General features: G+C 36.7%; 2 protein-coding genes across 2 annotated transcripts; one reads left to right on the plus strand and one right to left on the minus strand.

The window, feature by feature from the left end:
• Positions 1–1806: 1806 nt before the first annotated feature.
• LOC133338177 (protein shifted-like) lies at positions 1807–11367 on the plus strand. The gene is made up of 7 exons (XM_061546360.1): positions 1807–2359; positions 2455–2697; positions 2761–2958; positions 6301–6501; positions 10848–10943; positions 11018–11221; positions 11293–11367. Exons 1-7 carry the CDS (start codon positions 1807–1809, stop codon positions 11307–11309), a joined length of 1512 nt encoding a protein of 503 aa, XP_061402344.1. The 3' UTR covers positions 11310–11367.
• On the minus strand, positions 6615–10663 carry LOC133338174 (5-demethoxyubiquinone hydroxylase, mitochondrial-like). Its single transcript, XM_061546357.1, has 3 exons — positions 10333–10663; positions 10148–10266; positions 6615–6866 (listed from the first exon to the last, which is right to left on the minus strand). The coding sequence occupies exons 1-3, from the start codon at positions 10661–10663 to the stop codon at positions 6708–6710; spliced, it is 609 nt and encodes a 202-aa protein (XP_061402341.1). The 3' UTR covers positions 6615–6707.
• Positions 11368–22375: the final 11008 nt, after the last annotated feature.

Consider the following 22375-nt stretch of genomic DNA (forward strand, 5'->3'; position numbering starts at 1 on the left):
TAGGATTGAGCTATGGAGACAGATTTGGAAAGTCGAATTTATATGTACGAATAGTACGAAATGTGGTATTAACTGGGAAATGTGTACTTATGTGTTCAAATGTGCAACCTGTAGGTATTTGCTTAAATGTATAATTGAAATTTTGATCAATTTTGAATCTATATAATGGAAAAAGGCGATTTCGGAAATTAGTGATTATGTGTATGAAGGGTACTAAATAAAACCATTTAGTATCCTTTAACTTTATATTAGATGTAGGAATAGATGTGGTATTCGGAATTGTAGTACAACAAATTAAACAGTATTCACGATTTCCATATAAAATATTATTCATTTTTTTATTCGCTTTCCGCATACGAAGTAGCGGACACTTTGCTAGTAATTTTTCTTCTAAACTTAAAGTTCGAAGATGAAGATATCGGTCCATTCCTTCTGGTATCACCCACACAAAGTTAAGCCTAACGTGGATTAATTCGATTCAGATTTAGATATAGCTCCCGTATATAGTCTCATCCGATTTGAAGTAAATTGTACACCAAAGACCAAAGTTATGCCGATAGCCGCAAATTTTCCACAACGTACTGAAGTAAGTATAACTTATACCAAAGACAGACGACAGCCTTAATTTGCATTAAATAGTTCTTAATTTGAATTAATATTTACCCCTGCATTTATGAACCAGTTTTACCGGGTTAACCTACTTTATGAGGATTTATTTGGCATATATTCAAAGGAATTGAAATTTTAAACCCACTGGGTTAACCAAATCCGGTTCAATGTAAACGACATTAAAAGTTTAGTTGAAATGGAATGAATTGAAACAGCTCCCATATATATTTATGTCAGATTTTAAGTAAATGAAGCACCAAAGACCCAAAGTTAGGCCGATTGCCACGAAATTTTGCACAGCATACTGAAGTTAGTATAGCCTAAAGTGTGGAACGTTTCGTTGATATCGGTTCAGATTTAGATATAGTTTCGATTTAGATTTAGACCCAAAGTTTGGCCAATTGCCACGAAATTTTGCACAAGGTACTGATGTTAGTATAGGCTAACGTGTGTTACGTTTTATTGGAATCGGTTCAGATTTAGATCTAGCTTCCATATATAGTTTCGTTTGATGGTGCACCAAGGAACCAAAATATTATCGATAGGCACAAAACGTACCAAAATTAGTATAACCTAACCTGTGGCAATTTTCTTTGAAATCGGTTCAGATTGTGATATAACTTCCATATATATTTTCGTCCGACAATGGGTTTGTAAAGGAAACTATTTATTTTATGCCGCCTTAAAGTATGCTATGAATTTTACTATTTATCCATATCACTGTAATACAAAACTAAAAAAAGCTATTTTTCCCATGGACTCGAGCAAAACAGTATTGGTACATCAGAAACCCTGATTAATTTTGATATATGACAATGTAACCTTACAACCAGATCAAAGCTGAAATACATTTTCGAACGCCATGAGTTTGAATAAATAAATTCAATTGTTGTAGCAGTAATATTGATTTTACACAACTGTCTGTCACGTTGGTCATTTCGAATCGTTAGACTCTTCTGTCTGTGAAAACGATACAGTCAGTAGAATCTTTGCCTTGGTAGATCACAACTTTAATTAGAAATTCTCAAATGTTTACACAACCACATCCCAATGTATGTGTGTAACTTCTTTGAATTGAAGCAGTCCATAAAAACAACAATAACTCCAGCATTCATCTAAATATAAATAATATTGTATTCCTTATTTATCGATGTGAAATTTAATTCGCACTCCATTTTTGCTTTGCAGATTTAGATGATGAAGGCAGCAGCAACAGCAATGCGAAGATCCAATAACAAATCTAAAGACTTTGTGACAATGTCCGCCTCGGCCGTATGGTTTGTTTATCTAATGCTAATATTGATGCACTGTTTGTGGATTGATGGCATAGAGGCGAGACAACAACAACACGGCGACAAACAAATAAACGAAGCTGGACACCACAGAAGACGCAGTGGAGTTGATGTTGGAGGAGGAGCTGCCGGAAGGAGAGTAAAAAATATTGACAGTAGCTCACCCTATGAAGTTTATCCACACAAGAAGAATAACAGAAATCGTGACAATGTTAGTCATCGAAATGCATTTGGACCGAATGGCATGGACGATGGTGATGGTGGTCTTGGTATAGATAATGGTGGTGATCGTGGTCGTGGTGGTGGCCATGGTCATGGCAACAAGCGACGTAATCGTCTAAATGAAAACCGTCCCGAACATCAACGAAAACATCGTCATCGTAAACGCAATCGCTCGAATTCGCCCAAAGACAACCTCTCGCTGTGGATCAATGAACAGCAGCTGAAAATGTTAACGGGTAAAGTATGGCCATGGCACAAATGAAGAAACGAACAAAGTGCTAAATTTATTCTAAAAAACATGTTGTTTTCTTAGCTCTATTCTTTCCTCAAGGTTATATCCAAGATCGGGTCTATGCCATACACAATGGTCATGTGATGAACGATATACGGGATGGGCGAATTTACGAGTATCTCATCATACCGCCCGAGGTGAATCATGTGAACTTTACCTGGAAATCGGGACCGGCGAAATATTTCTATCATTTCGATTTGCTGGAATCGATGGATGAGAATATTTTGAAGGCGCCCACGGTTTCGATTAAAATCAAGGGTCGCATACCCAAAGAGGAAAAGAGTAAGTCGATGAGGATATTCTCTAATGATTGATTGACTTTTATTTGTTGTAATTTTCCCAAAGATTTCAGCGTTTTCCTACCTTGCAGTGGCAATAATTCTGGCACGGCCATGTTCAATGTTGGTCTCACCATACACAATGGTAATAATGTTACGCTGCCCGGTACTCCCATCCGTTTGCATTTCAAAAAGGAGTGTGCACATAGAGGTGTGTATGACAACCCCGACACGACAAATCCCACACAAAACACCTCTCTCCAAGGTAGTGTATGCTCATAATCCTTTGCATCCCCTTCCAATCCTCCTCCTCCCAATAATGGTCCTTGGTTTAACAGACTTGTTTATTCTCTAAGGTGAATTTCGGACACTCTGTTCCTATTTCCTTATTCTTATTCTATTTAATACCTACGAAAATGGGGTGGTCGGTCTTCGATAGCCCCCTTCATTTCTTCTCGCATTTCAATTATGTCAGACAGAAGGTGGCAGCTTTCAAGTTCTGAAAGTTTTGGCTAGCACCTTCTGGGGCATGGATAAACAAACATTGGTAACGAAATACAAGGTCATCGGTCCATCCTTAATTATGTTGCCCCAGTCTGGATTCCATTCCTCAGTGACACACAATGAAAATCCTTGCAAACTACTCAAAAAATACACTCCGAATTGCAGTCCGGGTGTGTACAGATGAAAAGCGTCGATCAACTCCATTAGGAGACCAGGATCTATCATCATAATGTGTTGTTGACTAGACTTTTACTGCTGACATGCTATCTGCCGTGTTATCGCAACCATCACCCAGTGATGACAGATCCGCGTCACATCCGTAAATACTTCAGACGCTATCGTGAAGACATCCAAGACATCATTCCATCGGACGTCAACAGATCGTCGATAGCTAACGCGATGAAATCCGTGCATCAACATGTGGATACAAAAAAGTACTACTTCAAAATACTCCTGCAGTTTCGGACAGTGAGAGGCTTCTTCCTAGACAAACCCGCTTGATTCAGACACAACTAAGATACGTATCGAGATTGCATTATCCCCGGAATCCTAAATAGGCGTCTACCAGCAAAGCCCTCGCTTAATCTACTTAATTGTCCGTCTGAGCCTACAAATCTGGTTGCTCAAAAAAGTATCCTTATCGTCGTTGCAGTGGATTTTTTAGCCAGATGCGCTCATCAGTTTAGACTTCCATCCACGCATTTCCATTTCACCAAAGACCACAATGGATAGAACGTTTCCGCGACAGAGGGGTCTACTCTTCCCCAATTGCACTGAAGTGTTTTGTTAACACGGTATTATATCCATTTTCAAAAGAGTGAAGAAATCATATAGAGGTCACCGTCTTGCACGAAATCTCACAAAGTTTAGCACTAACAGTTTACAATTTTCCCAAAAGGGTTCAAGGTCATTTATTGCACTTGTCAGATTTTCCAAATCATCGACTTTGGTGGTCTACCTCTTCAGTCAAACGGAATCTCATAATCAGTCTCTTTCGTTCGTGTGAAGGCTTACCACTTGGCAAGGATCTTCATCTCCGCATGAAGATGGTCCACTAGTGTTCTGAGGAGACAACCTATTGCAGTTCTCAGGGCCGCGTTATGACAGTACTGCCGGCAACCGACTTGCGGACCATGTTCCTACTTTTCAACTTATGGTAGATAGCTGTGATTTGTGAGGACGATTTGAACATGGAATGTGACCCCGATGGTCGTTTGTTGTCGAATTTGTATGTCCCTCGACATGGGCATGCATTCTCGTCTCCGCAGTTTATGTGGTAAAAAATATGGCAGAAGATTTCGTGGCTCTTATTTTCATATTCCTCGCGAGTAGGAAGGCTTCTAAATCGGCGAGATATACATTGAACCTTACACATGCCGCTTGGGCGTGGAATACCGGAAACGTAAGGGTTAAACAGTTCCGGAGATATCTCTCCCCCGATAGGAATGATCGTAAAATCATCTGCATACCGGAAAGGTAAATGTTAAACATATCCTTTGCTGTCATCTTTGCATGGTTTCAGAGCGGGACTACCCTCCCCATTGCCCAGACTTCGGGAGCGATGTAGGTGGCTATCAACAATTTGGGAATTTTGGTCAGATACTAAACTCTGTTTCAGCATAAACACGGAAACATTCCGTCAACGTTTTAGATGATTTAACATTACGGATGACGCATGCAAAATCTCCCATTGTAAACTGTGCTGGTACCTCCTCAACGGAAAGAAATCTTATACGACGTAGTGCTCCTGCCTTCGCCCTCTTGCATTTGGGATGATCGACAAACTTGTGGTTAAAATAACTTGCGCATCTCTCCGGATCAATCACAGCTTCATCGTTAAATGTAAATGAGGTGCTATGTATCATCGAGTCGACAAAGTTGTTTGCGAGTTTAATTTAAAGGTCTTTGCAAAAGGTTTTTTTACTTAACATGACATAATGAGGTCGCATAACACCTCAGCCAGCGTTAGGCACTATGTCATTTGCTTCGAGGCACTCTACTTAGAACCGTTGACTGTCCGCGAATCCTTATTAAATTCGCACTTAGGTAATAAATATATTAGTTTTCCCACTATCCGCAAGTTATAGTTGGGTTCGATATTGACTAAAGTTGGTAGCAAATTTCGGCAATGTCGTTATATTGTTTCATGGACCGACACCCTCATACCCAAATTGAAAATTCTGTTTTCGATTAGAAGGTTGTTAACACCTCAAATACCGGTCAAATCTTCTATCTAAGTAGTCTGTACTTATCGTGTTGCATGATGTGGCTAAGATATGTAGTTTTTCGTTTTTTTTATTACCTTAATTATTTCCTTATCTTGGTCTATTTTTCGTAGTACTTCATTGTTTGATACGAAGTACGGACATGTAAGTCCATATTTCAATATTACATCTACAGCGTGCAACAGAACTGATCATACGTATGCTTTGATAAATCGCAGCTTGGCTTTCTATGTCATGGTTCGTAATTTTGTTTTTTTATATTTGATAAAAGCTTCTCTTGTCATTTCATGTCAGTTTCTTATTTCGGAATAATTATCCAGCTTGTTATCGTAGCTAAAAAATAAATATTTAAATATCTGTAAATTGTATTTAGTTAACTTTATTTACCTTATCCAATATTGATGGCGTCGTTTTCAGTTGGAATCTCTTCTTATTTCAATAACTCCGCACTCACATAATTATCATCATATCTTCTGTGCCATAAATCCAGTATTTCGTAGAAGAGGCTAAGGCAGATAAGTATCAAATTATGCATATGCTTATCGTAATTCATTGAATTCAATTTCATTTGAACTAATTTACTTATCTCATATTTTAGCACAGCCATATTTAATTGACCCACTAGAGCATTGCAATTAAAAATATTCAAAAAGCCTACACAATATAATAAATTAAAATCAAAAATCATCCTACGCACTGTCCCCCATTTAACAGCAATTTTTGTTATTTCCCTTTGACAAAAAAAAAATCCATCCTCTCCATTCTCCATTCCAAAATTTGTCTGTCATATACATACATCCGTTGTGGATGTGTACCATGACAAACAATTAAACAAAATTTGCTAATTTCCTACTTTCCTTCAATTAATTTATCCAAAGGTCCTGATCCCGAGTGTCATCTGAAGTGTGGTGAACATGGTTTCTGCAATCATCGCAATATTTGTCAATGTCATTCCGGTTATATTGGTCAGTATTGTGAGAAGGCTTTCTGTTTTCCCCAGTGTATGAATGGTGGTAATTGTACAGCGCCATCGGTATGCACATGCCCGGATGGTTATCAAGGAACACAGTGTGAAGGGGGTAAGTATCAATTTTTGTTTGTTTCGACGTTTAAATTAAGCTCGAGGTTGAAATTAAGCTCAAATTGTATAGTTTCCAAGCCTCAATTGGGAGGTTATATATTTTTTCAATTGTAAAACTTAAATTTAAAAGAAGATTATATCAAAATGTTTGAAAATTAGGACATATTTACAATAACAACATTCGTAGTATACTGATGATGATGATTAGATCTTTTTCGATATTGCAATGGCTGTCTTACATCCCACCTTAATAACTTCGGTCATTGCCTTGTAGAACGGTGCCTGCTCAGCGCCACAATCTATACCAGTATCATGATGTTCTTGTTCCTCATCACGGAATTTTGTAATTGTTGCGAGGAGTTCCTGAAATGAGTACAAAATCGTTAGAAAATAGATATTATTGAATTTTCTATCATTTTTTGGATTTTCTATATGTAATTTGAAAATAATTTTGGATTTGAATTGGATTTTTAAATATTAAAAAAGTAAAGATTATGAGACCAATGACAATGATTGTAATCCGTCGGAAACCACTGACTGAATAGCAGCGTCGACTTCTGGGACCTCTGCATAGAGGTAGAAGTTTAGGCTTCCTCATTCACATTGTCACTTTTTGAAGGGGTCTTCGTCGACGCGTCTACCTCTTTGCGGCTGCTTTCTGCACACGAATTGTGATTGATTAAATACTGCTGACTCCATTTTCCCAGTCGTACTTGGTCCACTCTGAGTTTTCTTATTCAGTGGGAGGTTAACTTGGGCCACTTAAGATTCCTCTTGATTAAAAGGATTTCCTTGTCCGCTATGCTATGTCTTTCCCGTTCGATGAACAAAAGTTTATCATTCTGTGGTATATCTTCTTATCGGAGCTTCTTTGGAAATCATAAATTTGGGGGTTCAATGCTCCGAAGAAACATCCATTACTTCAATGGGAATATCATCACCATTAAAATCCACCTCCATGGTGTTTTGCTTTGGAAGCATCGGCTTGCCATTTGGCACCTCGGAGTTGGGTTTTCTATCTCCACCAAGATTATTGTTCTCCTACCATCTTTGATGATTCTCCTTGAGTAGGGGACAGTCTCCCGAATTATCATTGTTATTGTTGTAGCAGGTTTATATGTATATCTTACTTCTTGTTTGATTCAATCTGGTTCTGGTCTTGTTTCCAAGTTAAGAAATGCAGCTACTTCAACACTGCGGCAACTGCATCAAAATAAATGATAGACAAATTGATCTGGGTGGGGAGATTTATCTACCATATGATGGTTAGGATGATTGTTCCTGAAGCACCCAAGCAGGTACTACAACGAAAGCATATTGCCAATATGGCGTAAGGGTTGGATTTTGTCACCTCATGAAGATGATCCACTGATGTCATTAGAATGCACCCTGTTGCAGTTCCCAGATCGGCGATCTGACATGTCTGAATACTTATCCATTGCGTAGTACTAGTATTCCCGGACCACACCGGTACTGTATAGCTGGTCATAGACCGACATATCGCTTTGTAAGAGGTCAACAAGGTTTCCTACTCCAAGTACTGCCGGCAAGCGACCTGAGAACTTTGTTCCTATCTTTCAGCTTATCGCAAACAATTTGAAAATAGTATCAAATTTGACCCCGAAAATTTTTGAGTTGTTGGTGGTCGTAATTATACCCATCTCCGCAGTCCACATTTCGAAGATTTCACACCGATTCCTATCACCACGTTCATTTGCTAGAACAACTCTCTCTGCTGGGAAATTAGGTTTCATCTGGGTTATTGTACTAGCAGGTATAAATCTAGTTGATGCAGTTGCTGGTGTTGGTGAACTCTCTGAATCTTAGCCAGTTGACTTTTCTATGGTTAAGGAAAGTGCGGCGTTCGACGATTATGAATAAGTGGTCTGAGTCAAGAGAAATGCAGGGTTGCCAGTTGACATCATTTATCATACGGGGAGACACAATGGTTATGTCTGACGCGAATTGTGACACATTGTCCACATTCTGGTTGGGGCAACCTCATTTACCCTGGAGCTATCACTCTCGCAATACTGTTTCCCTGTGGTCATTATATGGAATACCGCGTTTGCAGTGATTAATGTTGAGGATGACAAGGAAGAAGGAGGATTAAAAGTCGGAACGTATCAATATAGCAGGGGTTTGAGCGGATGATTGAACGAAAATGTTTACGTAGTTGGTGGTCGGAATTGTATGCCCCTCGACTTGTACATTCAATGGCATTCTTATCTTTGCAGTCCAGATTTCGAACATTTCAGCCTCATTTGGAAAATCAGTTTCAATGATGTCCGGAATTTCCTTTCTACTAGCCGTACATCATAAATAATTGAAAGTTCTCTGAAGTCCTGGTTGGTGAACTCACTGAATCCTAGCCAGTTGAGGAAAGTGGTTAAGGAAAGTACGGCGTTCAGAGGTGATGAAATCGGGCAGTCTGCTGATTATGAGGAGGTGCAGAACGTGGAGCTATCTCTGCCAGCACTGTTTCCCTCTGATCATTACCTAGGGCGGAATGCCACAACACATGGTGAACATTGAAATCCCCTAGTATCAGACGGCATTGCCTTCAATAGGAAGCTCATGTTAGACAAATAAAGCAGATTTGACCCGAAACTACTCGGCAGTCTCTTAAGTTATATATATCATAATTGTATTGTCCACACTGGTATTATTCATTCTCGTCATTCAAGGCTAAAACTGTAATATCAACTTTCGTCAATTATCTCTCCAGGCTCACGTTTATGAGGGTTGGGAGGATGAAGAGGAATGTCAGTTAAACTTTGGCATCGATTATCATTGGGGTTAGGGGGAAAGAATTGGTTCTTGAAGTTTGTAGACGTAAAGGTTAAGGATGGCAAGAAGAGTTTTTGTCTTAAGATTAAATGGAAGCTTGATCCGTGAGTCGAAAAAGCCTGAAAACTTGTTAAAGCTCCCAGTTATCAATAACTGGTACCCTAACAGGCTCACGTTTATGGGGGTTGGGAGGATGAAGAGGAATGTCAGTTAAACTTTGGCATCGATTATCATTGGGGTTAGGGGGAAAGAATTGGTTCTTGAAGTTTGTAGACGTTAAGGTTAAGGATGGCAAGAAGAGTTTTTGTCTTAAGATTCAATGGAAGCTTGATCCGTGAGGCGAAAAAGCCTGAAAACTTGTTAAAGCTCTCAGTTATCAATAACTGGTACCCTAACTGCAAAATTATAACGAATTTTAGAATGATCACAATAGACAATACGTCGCCAAGTTGAGCGGCTGCCTTTTTTACAGCCGCGCATCCTGTAACTCAACCGGACAGATATTGTTGTAAATTCTTGTCAAAGGAGGCGGCTACTTCAGCCTATATTCTCGAATTGTTTCCTCAACTATATCAATGTGAATACGACTCAATCCTGCTTGATAGCTCTGTTGATGTACAGATTCTTTTTTGTTCCTCTGAACATCTCTCTCCCCAGATAATGCATTACAATATCTTGTTGTGCTGATGAACAGGATGAATCTTCGTCTACTAAAGTAAACGGTCTATTGGAGTCACGAGGAGACACTCTGTTGCAGTCCTCGGGACGGCATTCTTAACATATTTTTCAAAATTTACGATTTGAAGGGTTTTAAATCTCCCACTTCATATTCATGGATTCTGAAATATGCATACCTTATCGGGTTGTGGTGACTCCATTATTTGCCTCAGTTGTTCATTATAATGTTCCACAATGACGGTTTCAACAGCAACAGTACATGCCATAGCGGCTTTTTCACCCATTAAGGCAGTACCTAGAAATACAAAAACAAAATATTCAATTTTAATATCCCTGATTTGAATTTCTATATCCAACTTACCCGCTCCCAACAAAAATCCAGCAACATTCCATATTGGTGTCATAACTGTTGGCCGAACCCGATGTTTATTAATGAGTTCTTCAAATTGACGACGATGTCCCTTCTCTTGTTCCCACATATGGGCTATGGTCTTGCCCATTGGACCGTTGCCCAAAACGGCCATTTGTCCAGCATAGATGCGATCAGCACCTAGTTCTCCAGCATGATCGACACGTATGATTTCATCTGTCAATTGTGTGGGACGTTTGGGTGGCGACGAGGCTGAATAGCAACGTAGGGCATAGTTGACGCTACGATAGGAGGAGGGCAAGGGTTTCAAGTTGCTAAGCATTTTTACTCTGAAAAAAAAAGAATTTTATTAAAGAAATTAATATATATCGAGCTTACTGCAGATTTAAATTTGTAATATTTCAAAATTCAGTAATTTTTAAATAAAGCTATATCCCGCTTTATTTAAAAATTACTGAATTTTGAATATAATTTAATATAATTTATGTTTTATTGTTGTATTTTAGGTATCTGCTCCCAAAAATGCTTGAATGGTGGCAAATGTGTTCAAAAGGATAAATGCGAATGTCGCCGAGGTTACTATGGGCTACGCTGTGAAATTTGTGAGTTACATTACAATTTAATTAAATGTAAATAATTTGAACGAATTTTCAAATATTTTTCTCTTTATGTTCAGCTAAATGTGAAATATCCTGCATGCATGGTGGTCGCTGTATTGGCACGAATTTATGTCGCTGTGCCGAGGGCCTCAGTGGCAATCATTGTGAAATTGGACGACGCCTCCGAACTAACTGTAAACGGAAATGTAAACATGGCGAGTGTATGCCGAATAAAACATGTAAATGTAAGGAAGGCTATTATGGACGGTATTGCAATCAGCGTAAGTGATCGGAATACTTTTCTGATAAATTGATTATTTAAAAATAAATATTTTCTTTTTTTATATTACAGGCGTTAAAAAACATTGAACCCATATGAAGATCACAGATGTTCGGGTCAATTATAAACAGAATAAGAAAAACAAAAACAACACCAATCAAACTTAGTTTAGTATCTTAAGTATATCTATTTTATAGACAGCCACCGAATTTATGGATTTGTGGACATTGTGTTGAAAAATCCATTCTATATATTATTCTAGGTCTCTATGATACTTGTGTAATTTTTTCGATAAAACATTTTTATAACAAAACTTGTGATAAATTATTTTTTATTTAAATATACATCTAAAATATATTAGATTAGATTTTGTTCGTGCTCATAGTGGATATTAAAATGGTTTGTATACAAATTTAAGTTTTTTTAATAATGAAAGTTTAATTTTTAATACTGAAATTATTCGGAAAGTTCTTAGCTTAGTACAAAAAGCGCGATAAAAACAGAAAAAATTAAAGTATTTTGGAAACTTCCATCTCTACTATGAACACATGTTAAATTTTGTTTCGATCTTAAAAATTTTCAAATTAACATAACAATCCGCCGAATTTTAACTGACCAAATCTCAAAAATCTACACCCAAAGAAAAAACATCGTTAGGGATTTTGGAAACGAATAAAAAATATGTTTTGCTATCCACTGATAATTCTGATATTACGACCCTTACTAAACGGTTAGAAAATAAGATAAAACAAATGTCTAAAACTATATGGGCGGTTGTCCAATATCTTGTCCTATATTGTATATTTTAATTCTGGGTATATATGTCCAAATTAGGGACTACATACCACCCTTATTGCGGCTTCGAGGATTTCAATATAAGCAATCGAAGCAGAGTATCTCCAACAAGTGGCACTCTACCTCTTCTGGTTTTCCAATATATCCAAATCTGAGTGGAACTAGTTATAAACAGCATGGAGAAACATGAGTGTGGAAGACAATATCTTAGGACACTACTCTAGCGATTTTAACTTGATTGCAATTTTAAATGTTCTGGGTAATTATAGTCACATTAGAGACTACATACTCCCCTATCTCGACCAGGATGATTTCAATGTAATTACTCCGTGCTGAGAATCTTGAACAAATGTCTGGTCTGACAATATATACAAATGGCTCGAAGTTGGATGAAGGTTCTCGTGCTGGTGTTTACTGTGAGTAAATGTCTTCTAATAATAGATCATACAAATATTAGGAATTACGAAGGACTACGATTTTATATATGTCAATATTAAGTAGGAAATTATAAATGCAAAACTGGTTCATGATTGTAGAGTTCTTTTACATGTCCTACGCTGTATTGCTAAACTTTGTTGGGTTCAGGACATAAATATATATACGGGAAATGAAATTATTCTTGTTTGATTCAATCTGTTTCTGGCCTTGTTTCCATGTTAAGAAATGCAGCTATTTCCACAGGATGCAGGCATATATATTCTGGAAAAAGTTGAGAAGGATTGGCAGGACAATTGAATAAGTGCAGTGTGGTGTGAGGCCCTGAACCACATGCTGGGCAGACATTCAACACCTGGTCATCAATCCGTGCCTAATACGAATTTCCGAGTGAAACAACTGAATATCTACAGCATCGAATACGTCATTCCATGGGACGTCAAGAGATCGTCAATAGCGAAATCCATGAAGCCTGCGCATAGGCAGGCGGTCTTCGAACTTTAAATTTTAATTTTTGTGCAAATTTTACCATATAGAGGGATATGTGGAAAAACATGTAAATTTGATACAAATTGTTCTACGTCCTCAGCCTTAATAGCTTTAATACTATTTAAAAATCTACACCTTGGACTCTATTAGTCCCTGGAAATATTAATTTAAAAATAAACACCTTGAGTTATAATATTCCCTCAAAAATAAATATATTAATATAAAAAATCTACGTCTTGGTTTCTAATAGTTATACAAAAATATACTTTGAAAAAACTACGCCTTGGTCTCTAATAGTCTATAATGGTCTTTAAAAATATTAATTTAAAAATCTGCGCCTTGGGCTCTAATGGTCTTTAAAAAATATTAATTTAAAACTCTGCGCCTTTGCTGTAATGGTCTTTAAAAAATATTAATTTAAAACTCTGCGCCTTTGCTGTAATGGTCTTTAAAAAAATATTACTTTAAAAATCTACGCCTTGGACTCTATCAGTCCCTGAAAAAATATTACTTTAAAAATCTACGCCTTGGACTCTATCAGTCCCTGAAAAATATTATTTTAAAAATCTACGCCTTGGACTCTATCAGTCCCTGAAAAATATTATTTCAAAAATCTACGCCTTGGACTCTATTGGTTTAGGAAAAATATTAATTTAAAAATCTACGCCTTGGACTTTAATGGTCCTTGAAAAAATATTAATTAAAAAAATCTACGCCTTGGACTATAATAGTCCGGAACAAAATATTATTCTAAAAATCTACACCGTGGGCTCTAATGGTCTCTAAAAAATACTCATTTTGAAATTCACAAAAATATACGCCTACTCCTTGGTCTCAGTTGGTCCTTAAAATATTAATTTAAAAATCTACACCTTGGACTCCAACAGTCCTTGAAGTACATAAATATTAAAAATCTACTGTTTGGGCTTTATGGTAAAGGTTTAGAAGCGTAATAGTTGTTGCACATATCCTACATAGTAATGTCGTCTCCAGGTGTATGCATTGTTTTTGTTTATATAAGACTCGTGAGTGAGGCATATGATGAAATTCGTAAAAGCTATAAGCTAAACGATTTTGCTAATAAAAAGTAAGATTAAAAAAAAACCATGGATCACATTAAAACTGTTGATCTTATTTCAACCACAATCATATTTCTACCGGATTTCCAGAAAGAAAATATTACATACTGCCAAAAATGTTCCAATTCACTACATAAGTTTTCACACCACTGATCGGTAAGACAATAGTACGCCGCCAACATCAATTTTCTTATGCAAATATTTCACCACTACATGCAATATGTAATTCGTTATATTTAATATCAATTAAATTTCAATTACAATTTATACTTACGGTTTTGTAAATAATATTCAATAAATTCTTGTTAGCAAATACTTCTTTTTCACCGCACACCAAAACAGCTGTTCAAAATAAATAAATATTGACACTCTGCTTGCTCTTCTCCCGGCATGTGTGCAATTCACACTGAATTGATAGCCCCTAGGGCGAATGCATATTCTATTTGCAAATCATTTGCAATATATCTATCCTTTTCTATTTCTGTTTTCCTGCGCCACCGGCTTATTTCACAACAACAATGATCTCTTTTCCTAATTAGTTTCTCTTTCGCTCTCTTCCAATTAGTTTGCTCGTTGTTGTTCGAACGGTCGGTTGTCTTATAATGTGTTGTCGGTTATTTTGTGAAGAAAAAGTGTAAAATTTATGAAAATAGTAAGAAATTATATAAAATAATATCTTTAAAATGTCACAATTATAATGGCCATTGTTTATTTCGTGAAATAATATTGATGAGACCTGCATAATTGCTGTTTGTTAAATGTCGTTGAATATGCAATGATTTTGTTGTTGTGATTTGTGCAAAAAGGGATGTCTAATCCGATTTGTGTGTGTGGAGTTCGCGCGCATTTTGTGCAATAATGTTTTTGTATTTGTGAAGGTCGTTTTGATTTTTCATTTTCGGTTTCCTTAATAAATTTGTGTGAAAATTTGAAAATAAAAAGAAAAAAATATTAAAAAAAATACGATTTCAAAATTTATTTACGTCAGTGATTCGGTGCTATGACAGCTATGAGTTATGTTTGTAATTAAAAATTGGCCCTCTCAAATATATTCTATTCTCTGGAAAAAAGGTAAGATATATTCTGGTCTCTGGTTTTTTTTTAATTATTTTAATTGGAAGATATTAATTTTGTACTGTTGGTCTTTGAAAAGAAATTAATTTTTTGATAACGATTAATTGTTTAAAAATATTTATTTAAAAGGCAACACCGGGAGTCTTAAAAATATAATAGTCCTTATAAATATATTATTTTAAAAATCTACGCCTTATAAATATATTATTTTAAAAATATGCGCCATGATGTCGAATAGTCCTTATAAATATATTATTTTAAAAATCTACGCCTTATAAATATATTATTTTAAAAATATGCGCCTTGATGTCGAATAGTCCTTATAAATATATTATTTTAAAAATCTACGCCTTAATGTCAAATAGTCCTTATAAATATATTATTTTAAAAATATACGCCTTGATGTCGAATTGTCCTTATAAATATATTATTTTAAAAATCTACGCCTTGATGTCGAATAGTCCTTATAAATATATTGTTTTAAAAATCTACGCCTTGATGTCGAATAATCCTTATAAATCTACGCCTTGATGTCGAATAGTCCTTATAAATATATTATATTAAAAATCTACGCCTTGATGACGAATAGTCTTTATAAATATATTCGTTTTAAAAATCTACGCCTTGATGTCGAATAGTCCTTATAAATATATTATTTTAAAAATCAACGCCATGGCCTCTGTTGGTCCCTATAAAAATATTATTTTAAAAATCTACGCCTTGGACTCTGATGGTCCTTATAAAAATATAAATTTAAAAATCTACGCCTTGGCCTCTGTTGGTCTTTATAAAAATATTAATTTAAAAATCTACGCCTTGGCTCTGTTGGTCCTAATACAAATATTAATTTAAAAATCTACGCCTTGGCCTCTGTTGGTCTTTATAAAAATATTAATTTAAAAATCTGGACCTTGGCCTCTGTTGGTCCTTATAAAAATATTAATTTAAAAATCTACGCCTTAGGCTCTAATAGTCCTTATAAGAATATCATTTTAAAAATCTACGCCTTGATCTCTAATAGTCCTTATAAATATATTATTTCAAAAATATACGCCTTGGTCTCTAAAAGTCAATATACAAATATTAATCTAAAACTCTTCTCCATGAAGTCTAAAGAGGGACTGCATTAAACTCTAATGGTCGTGGAAAAATATCAACTTAAAAATCTAAGCCATGGGCTGAAACAGTCCCTAGAAAATATTAATTTAAAAATTTACACCTTGGACTCTAATATTCTTGAAAAATAATAGCTGTTTAAATAAGTAATATTGCCAGTTTATATTCTTGTGTAACTCATGCTGAATTGATAACATTTGTGGTTCTGCAGAAGTTGGCAACGCAGCACAGTGTGAATAGAGCTTAGCAAAGGCACAAACCTTTATTTTAACAGCAAGTGTAGTTGCAGTGTTGCGTAGTTTGAGCCTTTTCAAAAATAAAAGCCTTTTCAAAAATAATATATATAAACAGCGTTCATAACAAACAAATATGATGCAATTCATATGAACAACCAAATTTGAGTTTTTTTTTGAAAATCTTAAATCATTTTGCCCCGAAGGCATGACGAAAAAGTAGTTTGTTAAATGGGTGGAATTATGTGATGTTTGAGAAGAAATATCTTTTTTAGAGGACAATCATACATGGATTTATAAATGTTTAAAAATGTTGACCCTTTGTGGTACCAGAGGTACCAGAAGGAGTGGAGCGATAAGTCCCATCTTCATACATGACCTAGATTTGGTTAATAGAATAGGATGTGCAAAATTGGGTTCAAAGCGGACATGTCATTGGCCTTATATTGAATTTATAAATTTTAAAAATGTCGTCATTTTGTGGGGTAGGTACCAGAAGGTCCCATCTTCAAACTTGATGTAGGATTGATAAAGATAATAGGTTGTACAAAGTTTCATTAGAATCGGACATTCCATTAGACTGATATTAGATTTATAAATATTGCAAATGTTGGCCATTTGTGGGGGATGTACCAGAAGGGGTGGACAAATGGGTCCCATCTTCCTACTTGATCTAGGCGTGGTAAAGATAATAGGTTGTACAAAGTTTCGTTAAATAGTCCGTTTGCATGTTATTATAAAATTAATATTTAGCACAATTATGACCATTTTTTAAGGGAGGTGCCAGAAGCAGTGGACCGATATTCCCCATCTTCGAATTATTCCCTATCGTGCGCACCAGCCAGCCAGACAGACGCACGGACATGTGTAAATCGACTCCGACTATATAAATAAAGTGTGAATTATATTATTGTTACTTTCTTCTACGGCACATTTTCCTTAACAGACTCGTCTCCTTCGATATACACATTTTCCATTAGATTAACATCATTTATTGTATATTCAGGAACCCAAAATGTTGACAGGTCCAGACAGGCAACATACCAGGCCTGTATGATTCTGTCAACATTTTGGGTCCCTGAATTTTTGACTAGTACGACATTTCAGATCCTTTCACAACTTCAACAAACAATCGCATTACATTTTGGATTACATTTTAAATTACATACTAAATGTTATAGGCCGACTGTGTCTGCATCTTCTATATTTTTTAGAACATTCCTTCAATTTGTAATTCCACTTAAACTTTCCATTTTCGCAAATTTGACATTTGCTAATTTTTTATAATTTATCATAATGTTAAAAAATGTATCGCGGTTTCTTTTAGTTGGCATTTGTAATGTAAACAAACATTTGATTTTCACTTACCGTTATAATTTTTGGCGAAACACACTAATTAACAATCTGGTTAGACTGTGTATAACAGTTACTTCTCAATTATTTCACATGCGAATGAGAGTAAAGGACAACGATGTTAGGACATTTAGTGAAATGTAATAACGTAAACGGAATAAAAAAGTAAGCCAATTTTAAGATTGAATAAAAAACAATATACTGTCAATATACTGTCATTTCGTTCGCAACCCCTCGAAATATTCAAATAAGACCCTATAAAGCCTAGGTCGAAGGAAGCCCTTCTCGGGTCTGTGGGTCGTCGTAAGTTCTGCTTAGCGCCCAGTAGCTTGATCTTAAAGTGAGATGTAAGTCTATTATATACAATTAAATGCGTGGTTTGCAGTTGGATGAACATGATTGGCTCAGCCCTCTGATCTGGTGAGTTATTAAGTGAAGGACTTAAGTATTGGCTTTCTACTGACAGGATATTGTTCTCGTCAGAAATTTTTGCATACAAGGGGACTATCACAGATGGATGTATGTGGATTAGGGATGGTAGAAGTCTTGAAGCATACACATATACACATATGATTGAAAAAAAATACCTAAATCCTTGGCTCTAGATTCACTCCAGTGGATTAGCGAATTGCTATCATCTATATAAAAGCGAAATTCTTCTACATCAGTCTTATTTGCGCCCATGCTCCGACAGAAGACAATGACGAAAGGACCAAACATATTTTACGAGCGGCTAGAAAAATCATATGGCCGCTGCCCTGGGCATAACGTTAAAATTCTGCTAGGAGATTTAAAAATTGGATGAACAAATATCTATGACTTCAACATCGGAAAATTCAGCCCCCATGAAGAAACATCCGACAACGGAATGAGGTTGATTGACTTCGCGGCACCAAAAAGCATGGTAGTTAGCAGCTCCATATTCAAACATCTCGGTAAAACTAGGCAACTTGGATTTCTCCTGATCAAGCAACGAGAAATCAAATTGATCATGTTGTGATAAACGGAAGGCATTCATCCATTGTTTTAGACGTTCGATCGATCCGAGGAGCGAATATCGATTCCGACCACTACCGTGTAGCAGCCAAGGTTCGCGCTCGTGCGATCTAATGTAACACAGAAACTCGACGTTGGAAAGCTGCAAACACAACAGATAGCGGAAGCCTACTCCGTTCAACTTACACAACTGCTTGGCGAAAGCACACCTTGTCTCGATAATAATAAAGAAGCACAATGGCAGAGAATTGCCCACTCCCTACAAAAACACCATCAAGAAACCCATGGTGCGATCAGGAGTGTCACAATGCTACTGATCTGAAAAACGCAGGTCATATGGCAGCCCTGCAGACAGTAGCAACAGGTAATGCGATGGAGAACTATGGAGAGGAAAAGCGTATTCTCAGAAAGAACAAGAAAAACTTGAGCGTGAGCAAACCGAGATGTACAGGAGTCAAAATGAAGTCCGGAAATTTTACCAACGTGTAAAACACCAAACTGAAGATTTTGGTGCCTTCACATCCTCCTGCACAAATGAAGATATAAATCTGGTGACAGATACAGACGACGTGCTGAGAATCGGGAAGGAACATTTTGCAAAGCTTCTGGTATCAAATAGTGGCGGTGAAGAAGATACCCCAGAACAAATAAGATATGTATATATTGGATACCACCTAGCCAAGATAAGGTTAGAGTGGCAATAAAGCAGCAGGTGGCGATGGATTACCAGCCGAACTATTCAAGGCCGGTGGTCAGATGCTGCACAGGAGCATGAACCAGCTGATTAGTAAAATTTGGTTAGAAGAAGGCATGCCCAATGATTGGAACCTCAGCATCCTGTGTCCCGTGCACTCTGCGCCAGATCCTGGAAAAACCCACGAAAAACACATCGACTCATTCCACCTATTCCTCGACTATAAAGCCGCATTCGACAGCCTATCCGTTCAGAGGTGTTTAAAAGCCATGTCTGCGTTTGGCATTCTTGCCAAATTAATTAAAATAGCAAAGAACCCCTTGAAGCCCTTCAATACAGAACGAGGATTCAGACAAGGTGTCAGTTTGTCATGTGATCCGTTCAACATCCTGCTGGAAAAGGTCATGTGAACAAAAATGACACTCTGGTAACAGCCGAACGAATTGAGAAGGAGTGTGCCAAAGTGGGTGTGAAAAAAATGACACTTTGGTGTCAATTTTGGAACTTGAAAACTACAGCTTCGAACGATATTATATACCTCGGTACCGCAAAAACAAAACAAAAGTCATAGCAGTTCGGAGAAGGATAGTGTTGGTCAACTATCTAAGTCTAAGTATTTAGAAACAAGGCCTCCTCTCACCATACCAAACTTACACTCTACAAGACACTGATACTACTCGTGCTTTTGTGGGGATCTAAAGCATGGTAACTTGCGCAAGCAGAGGAAGCCGCTCATGGAAGCCGCTGTACCATCAATTTTCGGATATCGACATAGTAAGACGTATCGAGCTGCAGTGACTACTGTGCGAACACCATGTTGTGCGAATGGGTGAGAATACCCCAACTCCAAGTTCTCTTGTTATGATTATATGTGTGTGTTGTTTTATTTTGTTCTTCCCCTAGGGCTGATGGTGGCAGACTTATTAATTTACCCCTTAAGTGGTGTCCCGACGAGCTAGTTGGAGCCTCACCGCAGTAAGCGGTACGTGACAAACGGTCCCTTTCAGCTCTATAAAGACTAGTTTGAGTGCGTCTAAAAGTAGTCCCTTCATCTCCATTGAAAGACTTCCTTCGGATCGTCCATTAGGTCTCCCCCGTCTAAACTCTCTTCAACTCGTCTATAAAGACTCCCATAGTCCGTCTATAAAAGCTCTAAAGACGCTCTTCAGCTTGTCTATAAGGACTCCCTTCAGTTCGTCTATAAAGACTCCATTCAGCTCGTCTATGAATACTCCCTTCAACTCGCCCATAAATATAAAGACTCCAGAAGACTTCCTTCAGCTGATCTCTAGCTGGTATATAAAGACATATTATTATTGGATTGTTCTTCCATTGATAATATCAAAAATAATCTCCTAAAATTCCAAAATTGTCTTTAATATTCGAAAAAAGCTCAATTTATTTTCCCCCATTCCATCTTTAATCAAATTTCCTTTACAAACTCTCCCTACATCAACGTTACGTTACTCCTACGTTCACATTACACTTCTCTAACTCTCACAACAGTATTTATGTTGCTGTTGCTGCTGCCGCCAACGACGCCATCAGTCATCTGTTGTCTCTGCTCTCTGTGTAGCCATCATTCCAATAAGACGATGACATTCAACATAACGCAGTTGCAGCGAACAGCAGCATAACACGGCAAACCTGTGATGAAACCAAACCGAACAACAGACAGTTTAGGTTTGAACGCGAGCGTAAATGGACGTGTCGTCGCGTTGGTGATAGAATATTGCCCGAAAAAGAAAAATATTGAAGTGATATAAAGCAGGAAAAAATGTTGTTGTTGATGATGATGGTGAAGAAGATGATGATAGAAAAACAAAACAACATACAAAAATACATACCAACAGTGTTGTTTGTGTGAGTGTGTGAATTGCTGAGAAGAATGTGATTCTGGCTTGTTGTTAGAAGGAAGAAAGAACGACAACAACAACAATAAAAAAAGAGTAATAATAAAAAGAAGTAAAAAGTAAATGACCACCAATATATCGGAATAAAAACAAAACAACAACGTAATAATAAAACAAAACCAAACATGAAAAAGTAAAATAGCAGAGCAAAAAATAAGTGTGCTGTTATTTTTTAAAGTGTAATTGTGTGTGTCTGTGCGTGTATTGTTCATGAAAACAAGTGTGCAAAAGTAAATCGGTATTATTTTCAATTACCCAACAAAGCAAAAAAAGGAGAAAATTTCAAAAGCAAAGGAGGTAATATTTGTTGTTATTGCTGTAGTTTTGTTAAAACAAAACACAACAAACCAAAATAAAAGCAGAAGGAAACCTTTAAAGTTAAACAAATCAGACAACTACTCCCCCTGCCGCCGACAACGTCGTCGTCCATTGTTTATGTAAAATTATTTGGAGTGTGTGAGTGTTTTGCAACAATTATTATTTTGTGTATCCTTATAGAAAAAAGCAAGGAATAGCCCAAGAAGATAAAACGATTGGGCGGTGAAACCCGAAACAAACAAGAAATGTGTAAAAAACAAATGTTGAAAGTCAAACTACGGGCGTGTGAGACTGAGTGTGTGTCAGTTTGTGCGTATTGTTTGCCACTTTTTTCTGTCGTTTAGTTTTCTCCCCCTCTGCGGTTCTTTCAATAGGTGGAGATCATTATCAAGGGCATCATATCATAATTGTTGTTATTGTTATTATTGAGGTTGGTTGAGGTTTTGTGTTTTTTCTCAGAGATTTTTTTCTTCGACAGATTGAAGTGTGAGACCACCGGTATAGATGATGGGAACTTGTTGTTGTTGGCTCTTAAATAAAGGAGACATAACAATAACAACAATAGCAAACGATATCATGCATCAAAACATGCTGTAATTATTATTTTGTGTGAAGGGTGGGAGAGATGTCAATTATAAAATAAATGACATATTTGAATGA

Source organism: Musca vetustissima, unplaced genomic scaffold (genome assembly GCF_032173495.1).
Source record: "Musca vetustissima isolate MV318-11 ecotype Yass unplaced genomic scaffold, APGP_CSIRO_Mvet_v1 utg32560, whole genome shotgun sequence".
NCBI classification, from domain to species: domain Eukaryota; kingdom Metazoa; phylum Arthropoda; class Insecta; order Diptera; family Muscidae; genus Musca; species Musca vetustissima.

Coding starts and splice junctions, on each gene's coding strand:
- LOC133338177 (XM_061546360.1), top strand. CDS start 1,807: ATGAAGGCAGCAGCAACAGCAATGCGAAGATCCAATAACAAATCTAAA. Junction 2,698..2,760: donor CATACCCAAAGAGGAAAAGA/GTAAGTCGATGA, acceptor ATTTTCCCAAAG/ATTTCAGCGTTTTCCTACCT. Junction 2,959..6,300: donor ACAAAACACCTCTCTCCAAG/GTAGTGTATGCT, acceptor ATTTATCCAAAG/GTCCTGATCCCGAGTGTCAT.
- LOC133338174 (XM_061546357.1), bottom strand. CDS start 10,663: ATGCTTAGCAACTTGAAACCCTTGCCCTCCTCCTATCGTAGCGTCAAC. Junction 10,267..10,332: donor TGGATTTTTGTTGGGAGCGG/GTAAGTTGGATA, acceptor TTGTATTTCTAG/GTACTGCCTTAATGGGTGAA. Junction 6,867..10,147: donor AGTCACCACAACCCGATAAG/GTATGCATATTT, acceptor TACTCATTTCAG/GAACTCCTCGCAACAATTAC.